We start from the raw sequence: 17,685 nt of genomic DNA, 5'->3' as shown, positions 1-17,685 counted from the left end.
TTATTTAATGTTCCCATTTGGAAAATATTTTCGTTTCCAAAGAGTGTATTGTGCCTACTATTCAACATTTTCGGCATGGAAAAACCGATTGACTGCAGATATTTACTGATATTTTTTTTTTTGTAGAATTTCTTTGGTTACTTTATGTTTGCTGCATTATTCACGAATATAAAAGTCATAGTATTCGATTTTATAAAGGAGACACTCTTATCTGTACTTATTGGACGTTATTTGTGATGCAACAAAGTGGACAATGCACGTTTATTGTTATATTAATTTTTAATTAGTTTTCTCGGTAACAGTTATTTGAATCAACTTGTGAATTTATCTGCACATGCAATAATTGTACGGGTAACGAATTCATGGAGAAAAAGTTAATATTTATTTTTTAAATAAACGTTTTATTTTTTTTAATTTTTCATTTCGTTTTCGACGCTTTCCTCATCATGACTTGCGGTTTAAATTTTTCGTGTACCCAACTCAAACTATAGATCATGTACCCAATAATTCATTCGTCATGTATGTATGTATTCTTTCTTGTCTATGATTCATAAAAAAAATATGAATTGTATGAAAATCGTACGTGCTTCACACGCCATTAATTAAGGCGAAGGCCCTGTGCGATTTTCTCGTTGGTCCATCACCAGATGTTCGCCAGGCTGTGTTTCTAACCCAAATCGAGAGCCAGGTTAGCCACTCCATTCAGAGACAGCCATAGATAGTGATAGACATGGCCATATACGGATGTCGGCCATTTGTCCATATTTGGCGGCGCTATTTCTCACCGTAGCGCCGCTCTGCGGTGTTTCGGTGTTGCAAGCGCGGTCGAATCAGATTCCAACTGGGTTTCGAATTCCCAGATTTTTTCACCACAATGTTGTTTATTAATAATAATAATTCATGACTGATGCTGACTGAAAACTATGTCAGGTGCAATATTTTATGGGCGCAATTGAAATCGAGAATTGTTTTATAACATTTTTTTATATATAGGTACCTATCTAATTTATAACCACCTCAATGATTTTACAATATTATTTAAATACGTACCGCCAGTTGTTATCATTTATGTATTTGGTAAATGATGAAATGTCGAAACAACCAATAAATATAAATGGAAAATTTGTAAGAAATATGGAGAAAAATAAATGAATAAAGAATACCTACATTATCTTTGGATTTCCCTGCCAGGGATTGCAATTCCAGACATATTAAGTATCAATACGGGATTTATTCTTTGTATCCCTATCCCGAGATTTGGCGAAAATTTTAAATTTTGAACCAGTACACCTATGTAATACGTCAAACGTTGGTCTATTATATGTGTATTTAAAAAATCAATACAATTTGTGTAATTTGAGCATGGATGTCGCCCCAGTAACGAATTTCAGGTCTCTGGGTACAAGGGAAGCAGAGGAAAGGGGCTTTGAATATTTAAATACATAATATTAGGTATGTATTATTATATACCTAATATGGCGCGTAAGTCTATCAGTTATCAACACTGCAACTGCATTTTTTTTTACATCAATAGATACTATTAAGACTTTTTTTCTTATGATAGCCATGTAACCGATCTCCAAATCATTTTCAAATTTCTAATAAATCGAAAAGATTCTTTGAGAACTATCTTTACATTCTCATTTTAACTGCAAATGGGATTTTTCTGATTATTGAAATTTGACTCCCTATAGTCGTCAATGTGTGATATATTATCACCATAATCATCATCAACCGGGGTCGATCCACTCATATAGCTCCCTCGACTCTTCTTGGTCCTTAGTTATTCGCTGCCACGTACATTCATCGAACTTTGTGAGTTCGTCCATCCAGCCGGTTTTAGGGCGTCCCTTTGGTACCACTGTATGTCGGCATTTGTCCAGCCTACCGCGATATATTATATACCTATATTATATTAATATATCATAGATAGAGTCCACGTGTTACTTACAACCTACAAGTTTAGTGATAAAAGAGCCTTTGATATCTGTATGACTTTATCACGCCAATATTCGTCAACAATTTTATTCTCGAATGTTATTTTGTAAGTATTTTTTTAAACACCGATAATCTCTCGTTTCTGTAAATCTTATCACAGTGTACTTTATCGGGTTTCAGTTGGAATTCCATATTATGTACAGAATTGCGCAACAAGTTCTTACTAAAAATGTCTAATTCGCACTTAAAATACTATTATCTCTCACCGGTTTGCCGCGATACACGTGGAAAGTGGTCTGTTTTTGAGGTAGTCGTTAAAAATAAATAAACTTTTAATCTTATCTTACAAGTGGCATTACGATTGCTCGAAGCTACTACTTTTAATTAGACACTTAACATTTCGAAAATATATATTTTTATATATAATCCTACTTGACAATTTTTATTGGTGACACTGCTTTGAATCAATATAAATCAGCGAAACTCGCAGATATGTAGGGTGGCTATACCCGTAGAATCGACCACGTGGATTGATTTACAAGATTATTCAAAATAATATTATTTCGTCATCATCATTAACTTGTTTCAATCCACTGCTGTATGAAAGCCTCCTCAAGCTCTCTCAGATCTTCTCGGTTCCTACAAACTCATCAATTCAGCGTACCTTGGGACGTATTTTCGGTTGTCTTATATCAGAGATGACTAATTTCAAGTTGACTCTGATCTATTTATCCAGTGTCAACTGTCAATGATCTACCGCACTCTCTCTTGTCATTTTTCAACTTAATCAAACGTTTTGTATTGGACTAAACACAGAAATACTCCATTTTCCATTCGTCGTGAAAATTATAAGTTTTGATTTGCACTAATCGTTAAACTATTTTCAATGCAGAGAACAGCGTCTCAGTTTAAAACGCGGGTTTTCACATATTCTCTTTCTCACTTCTATTGCAGGCCGTAAGCGATGCAATACGAATCAGGTAATATGACTAGGTCACGTAAGCTTCCTCGTGGTTTATTTGAAAACGACTTTTACTTAAGCTCGTACGAAAATATTAAGAGGATTGATTAATAATGCTTCCCCTTCAAAATCTCAATGGAATCATAACAAAGTACATCATTTTTTACTCGTCAACTCCTATGGTTATGCGTGCGTTCGGCGATAGTGACATGCCTGTCTTGTACCACTGGATTTTTGAATTCGTTCAGCGCACATCATTTCCACGAGTTGTGTCTCGTTTAAGGCTATACCTCAGTTGAGGCATGGTCTAAAAAGATCGTGGCTAGGCGATGCGCGGATTGTGCAAATGACGCGTGCCGAACGAAATATAATTTGTCATATAAATCCAACATGCGTCCATTTAATGTTCTGTTTATTGTTCTATTAGTAACAATAATAATATATTCATTGACATGTTTTCTTTTTCAAGTAAATGGGTAACGTTTTTTAGTTATCTTTACACGATTTAAGAATTAATACCCCCGTCGCCATCACGAAACAAATTGACGTGTTCACAGCTCGACTTTCGCTCTCCGATTGTCAGCGAGTTCAAAATTTCGTCGCACCTATAGTTGAAAATTATTTGCCGTTTCACTGAAGTACCGTCTTAAGGGTTTCACCCAATGACATATGTCATTGGTTTCAGCACTCTTAATTACGTCACATACTCTCGTTTTCCCCTTGTTTATTCGATTTTATTTTTGTCTTTAGGCGTTATGCCCAACATACACCTCTCCATGCCGTGCTGTGGAACTTTTCATTAATACATTTCTCTTTTACTACGATAATAATCATTATCACATGTGTTTGTTAATTGATTTCGTTGTATCATAAATAACGTTTAATAGTACGGATTGGATTCTATAATGTTGAATACTTGAGTTCACAGTCAATTATTCATGTAGTTACTCCACTGGACGCTTCTTTTTATCCATCCCTCAATAATGCAGCATGCACAATGTATGTAAACAACGAATTTTTGATATCGCTATAATGCGGGTGAGCCCAAACTGACAGTGGGCAGTGTACAATTTCCGTTTGTAAGGTCGTCTCCATGAGCTCAGCGAAAAAATCAAACCTCATTGGTATCAATCGGTCATTCTTGCTACTTGGGATTTTACTCTGCCAAATGAATTTGAATTTGGAAGATGGTAAACTATTAAACTATTGTGTAAGTATATCACTTTATTCAAACTCCTAACTATTCCGATTTCCGACCACATACGATATCAACTTTATAAAGAATTTATTTTTAACGTTTATAGGTATACAGGATAACCAAGAAATGTCGATCATTAATTAATTATAAATAAATATATTTTTATATAAAATAATTATATACATTTTTGGTTGTTTTCTTACTTAATTGTTATTAATAGACGAGGGGGCGTTCAAGAATTACGTAAGCACATTTAAGTAGCGGGGAGGGAGATTTCAAATTTTAATTTTGCACACACGGGGGGGCATGGATTCGAAAATATCTTAATTATGTAAGATTTCTATTTTATTGGATTAGGTATATAATATAATTTTGTTAATGATTTAAAAAAAATGTGCCTACGCAATACTCGAATGGTTCCTAATAGAAATAGGCGATCAGTATCAGCGTTGAAAGCTCCCTGTTAGACAGAGATACACGAGTAATGCAAATGAAAAGAATAACAATACACACCTAGACAGTGATCAATGTTATACCTGCAGTATATATATACTGAATACGGTATTTTTTCTGTCATGTTAGGCTTGACCCAAATATCTCACAATAAATAGAAAATATTTAGTTTATTTAAAATATTAGTTACGGTTGCTGTCTAAATAATTGCAGAGTATGTCTTATTAATTTTATTTAATAAAACTGAGTTGAAAACGTCCCTCTCCGGCGGGCGAAACCGAAAAAGATACTATAAAATTTGCGTTTTATTAAATTAGAATAATATAATGCATTTCCACCATGAATTGACAGTTAACACAATAAAATAAATTACGAACATTAACGAATTACAAACATTACGTATCTACAGATGGAATAATACAAGGCCCAAAGGCTCACTATAATCAAGTGACACGAAATTGTAAGCTTCGATGGCAATGCTAGGTTATTGGTCATATTTCGAAAGCAATATAGTAAACCGGAAAATGATGTTTGTTGCATATTGACATAAATGGTAATACTTATAACGAAATATTTGATCGAACATCTTCATTTATTACGAACAGGTTACCGCATTGCATTCGAAGATAATCAATAACCACTACCACCGTAATTCGCAATTCAGCGCCACGGTTTAATATAATGTCAATTTGACTTTAGAAACGAAAAAGGGAGTAATCCACAAAAATCAAATTTTACAGGAGCAGGCGCAAAAACTTGTTTATTATGGTATCTATCAAATTTAAAATGCAAATTAGACATAACCATCACTTTGAAGTGCATGATAATTAATAATTTGGTTTTTAAAATATCCCTACTGTCATATTCAATTTGTGTATGAGTCAAGAGTATGGACCTAATAGGTTGAGCAAGTGGCTGATATCCATTTCTCGTAAAAACTAAATCTGTGAATGCAAACCTCCACGATCTTATTACATCGGACATGGTCAAAAGATATTAATAATTGGTTTAATTAAAGCAAAGCCAACAAATATGATGGTTAAGTCGTTTTTCTCACTTCACTTCCTTCTTTAAAAAAAATACCAGCTAAATTTAGATAATAAACCGGCGTTTGCAGCTTGCACCCTTTGGATACAACGTGTATTTAGTCTTATACAACATTATTTTACAATACAACCTATTTTTTTTAAACTGAGGGTTAAGCCCTTTTTCCTTTCCAAAATCGAATTCGTGTTTGTAGTAGCAATTAATTGACATAATATCATATTTACCATATTCTCGTGTTTAAATATTATTTGGATATAAAGAAGGAGTCTTCGCCACTGATCAATATCGTAATTCGTGTAGTTAAATATTGTTTTTAGTAGTTTTTTTGTGTTTGTGTTAGTCTAGTGTTTTGTGGTCTATATAATTTTAATTTTGGTGTTGCATGCTGCAGACTTTACTCCACAAAGATTTTTATAACTGGGTAAGGAAAGATCAAAGGGATGTCTGTTTTATTAAATTAAACTATACTATACTAAGCTATTTTTTTATTAATCTTCTAAATTGAGAAAGGGTAGGTAATAACAATATGTAATACCAATAAAATTTAATAAATAACCTCTTCGATATTACGAAATTTGCTCCACTGTGGGCAGTTGCAATTTTTTTTTTACGAAATATCTTCAATATTTCCCACAGCTATATTATATCTATTCTTTTTAGCACAACAACAGGCCATAAGGCCCAATGACGGTAGTGTAGTAATATAAGTGAAACAATCACAATCACCCAAGCTTTTTGAGAATCACATAAATACATTGTGACGTCGTCGGGATCGAACCCGGAGCCCCCGGATGAAAGGCCAGCGCCTTTCGCATTGAACTCGCTTCATTATTATTATTATTATGAAAAAAACTTTATTGAATGTCGTAATATTATACTGTATAATAATGATAAAGCGAGACAGCTTCCATCTGAAGTAATTTAGTGGAGTAAAGAATAGATTTAGATTTGCGACTAATTTAACGTTTTATATAAGTACCTAAACGTCGTATTTAAGATTCGTGCCCAGAACTTTAATTATATAGGTTTACGATTGTCAACGCGGTCCTTCAATCTAAAAATGTTGGACATCACTGCGACAGTATAATATTAATAAAAAAATCAGTTATGTATTTTTGACTCATACTGTGTCCATTCCCAGGAATTCATGAAAAGTTATTGAATGATAAGTGTATTTGATCTCTTTGAACATTTGAAATAGTAGATGATAATAATATTATCTTATACCTAGATTTATATATTTTAAAGCCATAATTTTAAACCAGTGTAAACGTACTCGACAGATGTTTGTTTGTTTTATCATTGACTATGTTTGGTCTAGTAAATAGGTTAAACTTGTCTATGGTCGTAGTTAACAAATTATTGCTGTCAGTATCACGATTGTGGACATATAAATAATACTTTTTTATAGCTGTCAATACCAAAATAGGGTTACGTTTTTTCTTTACTGTTGACAAATCATTTTTATTTTAGATAGGTTTACAAATTTTTACATGGAGTCTATAAAATATTTTTGCCTTATCCGATTTTAATGCACTCATAATAATCTTTTTTTATCTTTATTGTATTATTATTATTTGAAGTGCCAAAAGCACAATGAGCCTATGTCCACATTTTTTTTTAACTGGGTACATATGCCACAATAAAGGCAAAAATTGTTGGATGCTTGGAAACAAAATAATATTATCATGGCTTACGAGTACGAATATTTGAAATCGTTTTAAAATATAATTTACACTTTTTAACTCACCATAGGAACTTAAATACTTAGGAATGAGATTTAGAGAAATGGTTACATAATTGGACAATGATAATCACCATTCCAGTGTTTAAAGAAGTACATTTATCAATTAGCGAAATCTTTTATGTGATTAAAACTGAAATAAAAATTCGGTTTTCCCTAATAAACTTTCTGTTTTATTGACCTGCCTATATTTCTTTTGTTTATACATTTAATCTTAGTATTTTTTTTTTCAAATTAAAATTTATTTTACATAATAAGTAGGTACTACTCAATTTCTATATGGAAACAACTCAAAATTTCAAGATTTCGAGTTAATATTTTCTTTATAATTCAACAAAAAAATAATCAAAAAATTCTTTAATTGGTCATAAAACTGAATAACCCTTTCTGGGATTAATTATTAATTCAATTATACACAGGAATGTCTGGGTTGATTATTTGTTATCCTACTGTGTGTGTTGCTAAGTCCAATTGAACTAAATAAATATTAAAAACATTTATTTTAAAAATCAAGGCTGTAAACATTAAAATGAGAATTTGTGCAAAATTTTCAAACGTCATTTTCTTAGAACAAGGTAGGAACATTTTGAGTTGTTTCCCTATATATACTAAATGTATCGATATAGTACAATTAAAATTAATATGTCATGAAAAATTCAACAATAAAAAAACAGCGTAATCAGAAAAGTAAATTGAAAAAATCATTAAAAAAAATTAACAGAAGTACATCAAGGCATATAGGTACATTAACTTGCACTCACGTAAGTGGAATATATCAATATACCATTACGATGGTTGAACACAGTTATATCACCCTCCCGATTGTTTAGTTTCTTGGCATGTATCTATTCAATATTGATTTGTAATATATTTTTTTGTTAGTAGATATATAAATATTGCATTTTGTTATGTACTTATACTTCCATCAAATATTTAGCATGCTCATTTTACACGTATAAATATTATTGTATGTATTTCATTGATTGATTGCCACTTTTGTTCTTGTGATTTTGTACCATATTTACCAGTGGCGTGCTCGCGTCATCATTTACCATATTTTGCATTGTGTTTTATTTCCTTTTTCTAATATCACTCCTTTCTTCTTATGTGCATATTCTGTCTCCACCGACTTCTACACTGGTCACTACTCTGTCTTCTTGCGGATGTCTTGCTGAATGCTGGCTGTTCGGATCCGTGTCCTGCACCACCGTCATGCGAATTGGATGAACAGGCTCCAACCCCTCAGCTCATTATTGTAAGTATACCTTTTGCATCTTGTTATGTTATTACAGCTTGAGTGATTAAATTAAGTACCTACACCTTTTTTGTTGAAGACATTGATACAACAATTGGATAAACCGTGTTGATATACAAAATATCCCTCGTAAACCACTGTCATTAATACAACTCAACCTGCCCGAGTGTGTTAAGAGTTCTTTCGAAAACATAAATACGGATGAAAGTTGTTGAAAAATGAACTCGAGCCACATTGCAACCAGGCGTAATCCATAAATGACAAAACAAAATCTTTTACCTCCTCTCTAATAATTTACATAACATTGTAGAACTCCCCAATTTGTTGAAAATGATTGATTTAAATACAATGTTTCTATTAAAAATTTAAAAAATCATATATGGACGACCCCTAAGAGTCATAATTCCAAATCTGCATCAATATATTTATATCATTATTGTACTATTCTATTGGCGCCATTTATGGCTGACGGATTGAAGAAATTTTTTTGTGACAAAGAATTAATCGATAATTTTAAACAAACTGCTACAGTAAAACGACCCAATTTCACTTAGGCCTTTATTCTATCCAATTCCTCAATTGTATGTATATTTTTATAATAATTCTATTTGATTTTGGCAAGCGTCATACAATTTTTTTTTACATTGATTTTACTGCCAAAAGAAACAATTTACGTTTGGGAAGCATTTTGAAAACATAATAAAACACGTAATGTTCAATTTCTGTATCATTTAACTATAAATAAATCCATATTTTAATTTACTTGTATATTTTCTGAATAGTGGTGGACTATCTCAAGCGCCTAGTTTTTTGTAAATGACTTCCATAATTAAAATTCCAAACTATGAATAAAAAAGGTAATATTTGAAATATAATGAGACACAAAAATATTGAAGTAAATCTTTAGTGGGATTGTCGGTTCTTATTGTGAATGCACTGAATAAAATTATTTAATACATTTCACAAATTGACCTTTTCTTATCATAGACAAGTATTTTTTAAACATTCCATTATTCTTTCAAATCGTGACCTTTTTAAATAGGTCTAACAATCTAAATAAGAAACAATTGTTGTAGGGGAAACAAGTGATTTTTACTGTAAAACATGGAGAAACGAAATAATGGCACTTAAGATATTTTAGCTGTAAGTATGACAATATTAAAATATAATATTGTAATAAATAGTGTATAAAATGGACGCATTCATTACAATTTAAAGAGGAAACCACATTGTTTATGGTATTTCAAAATAAATTTTCCAGATTTTCTGTTATTAATAATAATTTAATTACCATCACTTTTTTATATTTTCAAGCAATACGGCTTAATGCCAAAACATCAGCAAGTATGGATCTTATTAAACTCAACCCCTTCTTTATATTTAGGATCCCACACTACCGTTGTATTTGTAAATACCGATTAATGATAACTTCTTGGCAGCACTGTTAACTATACAGAGTAGTGGCGGACGGTGGAGTTGGGCTGTGGAGATTTGACATAAATAGTGCACACTAAACTTTGTCAGTCATACTTATTCGTTTTCAATAGGCAGGGTTTAATTGAATTTTAAATACTAACTAATTATTTGTATTCTTGGTTCAATGAAAATAAATTAGTATGGCCGACAAAGTTTAGTGTGCACTATGTATGTTGGATCTCCATAGCCTACCTCCATCATTCGACACTCATACAGTGTGGCCAAGTAGATATAGTCGATGAAGTGATGTTTAATTTGTAATATCGCTAGCAAATGCTGTGTAATGTATAATATATTATTTTTTGTGCCAACCCATGTAGCTTCTTAGTTGGCACTGTAGCTATTGGATTACCACATAAGTATAATGAATGTCCTGGGTTCAATCCCCTGCTGGGTCACAGAAATCATATTGATTTTAAATAATTAATCGTTATAATATGAATACGTGTATTAATTAAGGCGCTAAGTACCAAAATAATAAAAACTGACATTTTTATAAAAAAATGTTCTACATACCAACGCCAATAACTTCAACTATAGTCTAAGTGCCTCAAGCAATTCAAAAAAATACAGCAAAATAATTAAACCTGTCGACGTTGTAAGTCCGTTGGCGTGTTTTATTTATAATGGTGTAAGTAGCACTGCAGTGGTCAACGGCATTCAATATAAAATAGCTGACGATAGTGTGTTGACACTTGCGAGTTCTTAATACCTAAAATTATAGAAGCTGCCGTGATTGCTTCACACTGTAAAACTACATTTTTCAAAAGGTCTGCTTCATAAAATTTTACTGCAATGACTCGGTATTTTGTAACTACAGGCAATACTACTTTTTGGTACTTAGAGCCTTATTTAATACACGTATTCATATATTGGTCAGCATATTGTCACCCTGTTTCTTTTCTTAATCTTAAAGGCTAAGGTTTAATAGATTTGAATTAATCTAGATTCTAGATACGCCCTTAGACTCAGTGACGTCCCTAGACAAAATGCCGCCCCTAGGCAGCGCCAAAATTCTGCTCCATTTTTTATACAGTATTTTTTAGCATACTTTCATGACTCCAATATCTAAAAAATGTGTTGTAAGTAAACATTACAAACAAAATAATACCACTAAAACATACAAAATTAAATTTAGATATAAAAAGCGCATTAATATAATATAACTAAGTTAGACACTTACTAAAATCACCAGAGTTTGATGTCCTTAAAAGATACACATGACAACTGTTAAACCTTTTATGTTAATTAATACATTTTGTTGCCAACCACTAAGCTAATTTTTTTAGTGGAAAGATATTTTCGTTATTGCTAAGTTTAGATGCCTATTTCTATATATTATACCAAATGTTTCTCCACGATTTGCCGCCCTTCGAGTGACTGCCGCCCCCAAGCGACACGCAATCTGCCTACCCCCACGGGACTTCACTGCTTAGACTGACTTAGAATGCCGTCCCTTTTACATCTTGAATCTCAAATTGAATGCAACATTGTTAGGTTATGTTAGGTTAGAAGTGCAATAAAAATCTTAAAAAAAAAATACATACACATCATCTACTGATGAAACCCACTCTTAGACATCGGTATTTTTGGATACGTGAAGGTCTGGAAGCTGACAGGTTTCGACGGCCCCTTGTGAAAATTTGCATATATTATTATGCTATGCGAGCCAAATATAACACTGACTATTATTATACGCGAGCAATTCAAAAAAGTAGATTTTCGCTTACTTATCTGCACAAAATAGAAATGGGGTGACAATTTGTGCTTGTGATCCCTTTAATAGAGTTTGCACGATTGACTAAACATTATAACTAAACTCTTAGTGTGAGGCCTCAGTGCCAGCGTTCGGCGCAGCGTTGAGCGTTGTGCGTATCAAACGTATAACCGTATAAATGTATAACCAAAAAAAGACATTGTCTACGAACATTTTCACGCACGGTTATACGTTTGAGTTGCGTAAAACGCTCAACGCTGCTCTAAACGCTGGCACTGAGGACGTACACTGAGGATACGATTAGGTATATTGTAGGGGTCATTAAATTTATCCGCCTAGAGGACATTTATGATATTTAAACAAACTTGATAAAATTATTGTATGTAGGTGATTAACCGAAATCAGTGGACCTATTCTAGCAGTTAGGTTTACTGTTAAAGCAGAATTTACCACAACATTACTATAATAACAAGGTATACACTGTATGCAGGAGCTATATTCCGCTTTAAAAGTAAAAGCGATTTCTAGAATTTATTCCCAGTTATTATAACGTCAGTCTATCTTGTAGAACTATCACTCCTTAAGCCGCATTTAGACCAAGCAAGCGAATTTCCCCCACTGCAGCGAAATTCTCTCGCTTTTTGTTGAGCGAGCCATAAGGGTTTCGCTGGAGTGGCGGAAAAACAAACATTTGCTCGCTTGGTCTAAATGCAACTTTACATGTAAGATTCTTGCACCGATAATGTGTTAATTGTTTTCAAAATCTATCCACAAAATACTTATTATTCATATAGAGAATTTATTCTTTTTTTTTAAATTTCGAAATCTTATTTAAAACTATATTTAGGCAGTTTTTACTGTCTAATAAAAAAAGTTATTTTTTAATTCACAAAGTTGATAATATAGACTGACGATACGATGTCCTGATACCTTTCCATATTATGTTTTTTGTTTGCTTGTGTATAAATTGATTAAATCCTTTGACTAACTTGTACCCTCATGCTGCCGTAATTGCGAACCTGTAGTGCCCAGAAGCGCAAGCCACGTTTGAGGTAAAGTAAGAAACATATCACGCCAAATGTATTTAAGTGTTTCCTATCTGTGTGGTAACGTTATCAGTAGGATTGTGGTTTCTTTAGCGATTTAGGTGTAAAGTGTTATCCTAGTCCAGTAATTAACTTGTATGTTATGTGACCCCAATTATAAATTATTATTTTTCATACTTTTAACATTTAAGTTTTTCATGTTCAGCGATTTGTACAAAAAACTATTGTACATTTGTTTTATATGCTCGTTTAACAGCGAAAACTCATTAAGTGAACTGATTAAAACTTGGTCAAAACTCATAAAATGAACATTTTTCATCTACTTACCAGTTTTCATTTTGTAAATATCTTTAAACGATACGTTTAGTGAGTTTTTGCTGAGAGCTAACATTATGATGCACATTATTTTTTATATGTAGATTTGCACAACTGTATCATGTAAAAATCAGTAAATATCACAATGTACAGAATACTAGACCAGACTGTTAATTCTTTTTGATTTTAAAGATGTACGATAATGTAATGCATGTTTCAGATTTCGGTTTATACTAGCAATTTATTATTATCATCGATTTTTGTAGTTGGTCACCATATTGTTTACTTCTCCTTCTTTCCTCAACGTTTTCGGCTCAACCCAGAGGCCATGGAGAGAAAAGAAAGTATAGGTGATAAAAGTCTCGCAATATAGTATATCGTACAAGCATGTTTCTTGATAGAAAACCAAACCATAAAAAAACAGACAGCCTAAATTCATTAAGTGATGAGATATATTATTAGAGATTAGTTTATGTATTGTGGTATTTATTTATCTAATATCGAATTACTATCTCAAGGTTATTGACATTCATCAGTTAAGCCAAATAATGTTAAGTTTTTGATTTATTTTAATCTACTTATATTATATAGATAAATACTAAATATAAAAATTAACTAAAATATATTTGAGTTGAGCAATTAATTCTTCCAGTATCCTGTATGTCGTTCAGTAATTGAGTGTGAACAGTGTTATGTGCATAATATAAAGAGAAATGTATTAAGTACTTATACAATTATTATTAGTTATATTTTTTGATGAGGGCTTATAATTTGTTTATAGTCCTTATAAAATTCCACCAGATTACATTTTAATTAATCCGAAATGGAATTATAATTGCATTAATAATCCTATTTGACATTTGAAAGTGATCCAACCTATTAATCATTTATTATCTAGTTTCAGCATGTATTTATTGGAGCCATAATATTAATTTTTTTATGGAGCAATTTGTTTTTATAATCCTCTTTATCAATAAATTATTATTGAAGCAAAAAATTAATTCCATTTCATGTTTCGATGAAGTATTAAATATTATTTTCGGCTAATAAGGCCAAATAATTTTATTACTATTTTATGCAATAATTGTAAAATTTTGTCCAATGTACTAATTTTTGATTATTTGACGCATTTTGATTGCATAAGATAAGGAGTTCGTAACTTATGAGTCATGAGCCATATTTGGGTCGATTAACATGAGTTTGACGTGAATTATTTTCAACAGAAATTTCGAGATAATATAGCTACAAATAATGAAACATTTTGACCCACTGCCCGTTGAAAGTATTGACTTTTTGAACACTGAAACTTAGTGTGGCAACTCGTCACATCTATATTTCTGCAACTGCAACAATATATTATATATTCAGGGCCCGTGGCGTGAACTGACCGTGAACTCACTTACGTGACGTGATAACGGTCAGTTTCTGTCTTATGTATAATAAAATTGAAGCCCAGTCTGTTACGGACGCTTGTTACAATCTAATATATTATGTTGCTGTGTATATCAAAATGGAGTTGGCACCATCGTCCAAGGTGACAAACTATCAAAGAAGAGTTTCAAGTCATCTGCGAACAACAAAACATGGCATTTTTAATAACTCTTAGCCGGGTTGAACATATAAACTCCTCTTGACTGCAACACATGTTGGTATTCACAAAACACATGTAATTTCAAAACAACTCGCCCAGTTTTGATATATGACGATATCCCAGTCAAGACGATTTTCAATGATTTAATTATTTACCGTAACAAAAACCGACTTGCGCTGCAGACTGCAGGCTGAAAATGTTCTGCACCACATCTAATATAACACCCAGATTCGATTCAGAAAATGTAATAAGTACTGTGATACTAGGGCTTATGACTTATGGTTCTTCACGGGGAACGGCAGGAAACTAGATGTAGTCGCGATTCGAGAGGTAGATAATTGACAATGGTCATTTTGTTGTGGTGGGTCTGATCAAACACGTTTATTTTGATACTAATTTATATGGTAAATTATACACAGTTGTCGAATTGATTGTTAACTTATTGTCCGAGATCGCAACATGTTCTTTCGGCCTGAAAAAAACAAGTCTGCGAATGTAAAATTTTTGAATCGGCTACTTGTTAACACATTAGGATGGCAACTGACCTTTTTTTCTGTACCTACCTGAAATCAGAGCGCTAATGTTAGGTACATACCACTTTCGCAGGGAGAAAGCGCATCATGTTAAAAACACACCAATTTCAAATAAAATCAAACTTGGCTGTCTTTGGTATAATACATTGATTCATACATTGTAATTAAAATAATATTTTATGTATTTGTTATTATATATTACTTGGGTCGCAAAATAAAAACAATTAAGTACCCTAATCTGGATCACGGCTCAAAAATGTTATGAAACCCTGGATTAGAATAATATCAATATACTAATTATTTAATGATGAAATATTTATTAATGTGCTTGTATGTTTTTTTTAAATACAGGGCGAATTAGAGCAGCAACTTCTGCAAGCCAATCCGATTCTTGAGGCGTTTGGTAACGCAAAGACCGTCAAGAATGACAACTCATCGCGTTTCGTAAGTATATTAAAATATTTAGTAATCTAGCAAATTCTTTATAATATATTATATTGTGCAATGAAGTAAACATAAAGGAATTTTACCTAATTTAATTTATCTTTACTGGCATATATTTGTATAGTTGTTAACTGGCAAAATTCATTATCAAAAGAGCACAGGAATTAATAATTTGCTATGTTCCGCGTTGTTTCGTGACTATCTTTTAAGATCTAATTAGACATTGAGAAGTTTTGCTTAATTTAAGTTATCATATCGTCACCTCAATATTACAACTAGATAACTCTGATTTGATCATTCTTGGGAAAATGAAATTTAAACGTTACTGTTTAACATAAATCTCGGGACCAATTAAATAATGTTCAATTTTAAAATATAAATAAATATATAAAAATTAATACAGCTCCAATTAACTTATGTTATGACTTACCTAGTTTTATCATTTTGTGGAGAAGAAAATGTAGAATCATATCATTGGTGTTTTGTAAAAAGGGCGAATTAACCAAAATGTTATTTTACAGTAGGAGGATTTTTAACTTTTGACATTTATTTGTTTATTACCTGTAGATGATTATAAATATCTAACAAGTTTATAATAAAGCTTCGAAAGAATACTGTCATTATAATAGGTATTATTATATAATATTTTAAAAGGCCTAATATGTCACATTTGATTTTTATTTCGTAATTTTAATTAATTTAATTTTAATCAATTATCGTTTTTAAGTACTTTCCTGTGGAGATACAAATTCGCCGTTTTTACACAACAAAGCTAGTGGGGTACATATTGTATTTTCATTAAAATCTCGATTTCGCCAAAATGGTTGATTCACCCTTTTTACAAAACACTGACGATATTCAATAGCTATCTCAAAAACAGTCAAAATCAAGTTGTCTATTTGTAGTATTGAGGTGACGATATTATCACTTGCAATGTATTGATTTTTGTTGTGAAGTTGCCAGTCGAGAAACCAGTGTCTTACATATCGTCACTGTTCTGGCAGAAGACACTAATTCGAAAAAATGACATATTGAGTTAGTTATACCAAAATGTTCCTTATTTCAAACTTTACTGTCTGCAAACCTTCTTAATAAATAAACAGTCTTCATTTTAAAGTCATCCTTTTTACGATTACTTAATAAACTCACATGATAGACCATTTCAAACATTTTGACAACTTCAAAGTCAAAAGTACTTAAAACTAGTATTCTCCAGTTAGTGTGTTCTGCCAGAACAGAGACGATATTTGACTATGAAGGCTGCCATGTATTGTCCCATCAGGTTTTTTTGGTGTCTAAATTATCAAATTTAATGAATAATATCGTTTACTGAAAAGGTATTTCTAAATCAAATGAAAAGTCCATTCATAACTTACGTTGCGATGTTATAAGAGTAATTTTACATATAATAATATCAAACATATTATGAGCGCACTAGGAGTTAAATAGAGTAATTTAATTGGATGAAATACTTCAAGAGTCAATCAAGTTGCGTATGATAGATCATTTGAGCAGATCTCGTATATATACTGAATTAATTAACTGATTATTAATGCATACACGACCGACTGGAGATAAAATCAAAACATCATCTGCTTCTATTTTACTAAGCAGTAAATTGTATAAAGTCATCAAAGAATTTTTAGTAATTGTTACTTTAATTAAGAGACATCGCTGAAATTGTAATGGGCTGGCATATTAGGCAGCGGGTGGATAACGGCTGAATAAATTTCATCTGCTGCCCTAAAGCCCACTTGACGACAAATCAATTATGATAAATGGTGGAGCTAAGGTCTAAGTCTTAATTTAGCAATGGATCAACTCGTGATGGAGGATAATGGGGCATTCTGGAAACTTGACGCAGATACCTTAAGCTGCCTGTGACCGTGTACACACCATGTTGCAGTGCAGCTGCGGGTGGGTGGGTGTTGATTATGGCCGTATTTTTGTGTTTCCTTGCGGTCCAT

The 17,685-nt window shown here is 32.1% G+C and overlaps 1 protein-coding gene across 2 annotated transcripts in view; it reads left to right on the top strand.

Moving 5' to 3' along the window:
- The window catches only part of zip (myosin heavy chain 10), a 129,599-nt gene that overhangs the window by 97,744 nt on the left and 14,170 nt on the right, over positions 1-17,685 (top strand). For both annotated transcript variants that reach the window (XM_085949759.1, XM_085949758.1), the window contains exons 4-5: positions 8,573-8,596; positions 15,626-15,718. In XM_085949759.1, the coding sequence (XP_085805885.1) occupies positions 8,573-8,596; positions 15,626-15,718 (117 nt within the window). The remainder of the gene's footprint in view (positions 1-8,572; positions 8,597-15,625; positions 15,719-17,685) is intronic.

This window comes from Rhyacophila brunnea, unplaced genomic scaffold (genome assembly GCF_057557595.1).
Source record: "Rhyacophila brunnea isolate RB1 unplaced genomic scaffold, BYU_Rbru_1.0 scaffold_22, whole genome shotgun sequence".
NCBI lineage: Eukaryota > Metazoa > Arthropoda > Insecta > Trichoptera > Rhyacophilidae > Rhyacophila > Rhyacophila brunnea.
The sequence above is the reverse complement of the archived record's forward strand: the minus strand, read 5'-3'. Positions and strand labels throughout refer to the sequence as shown.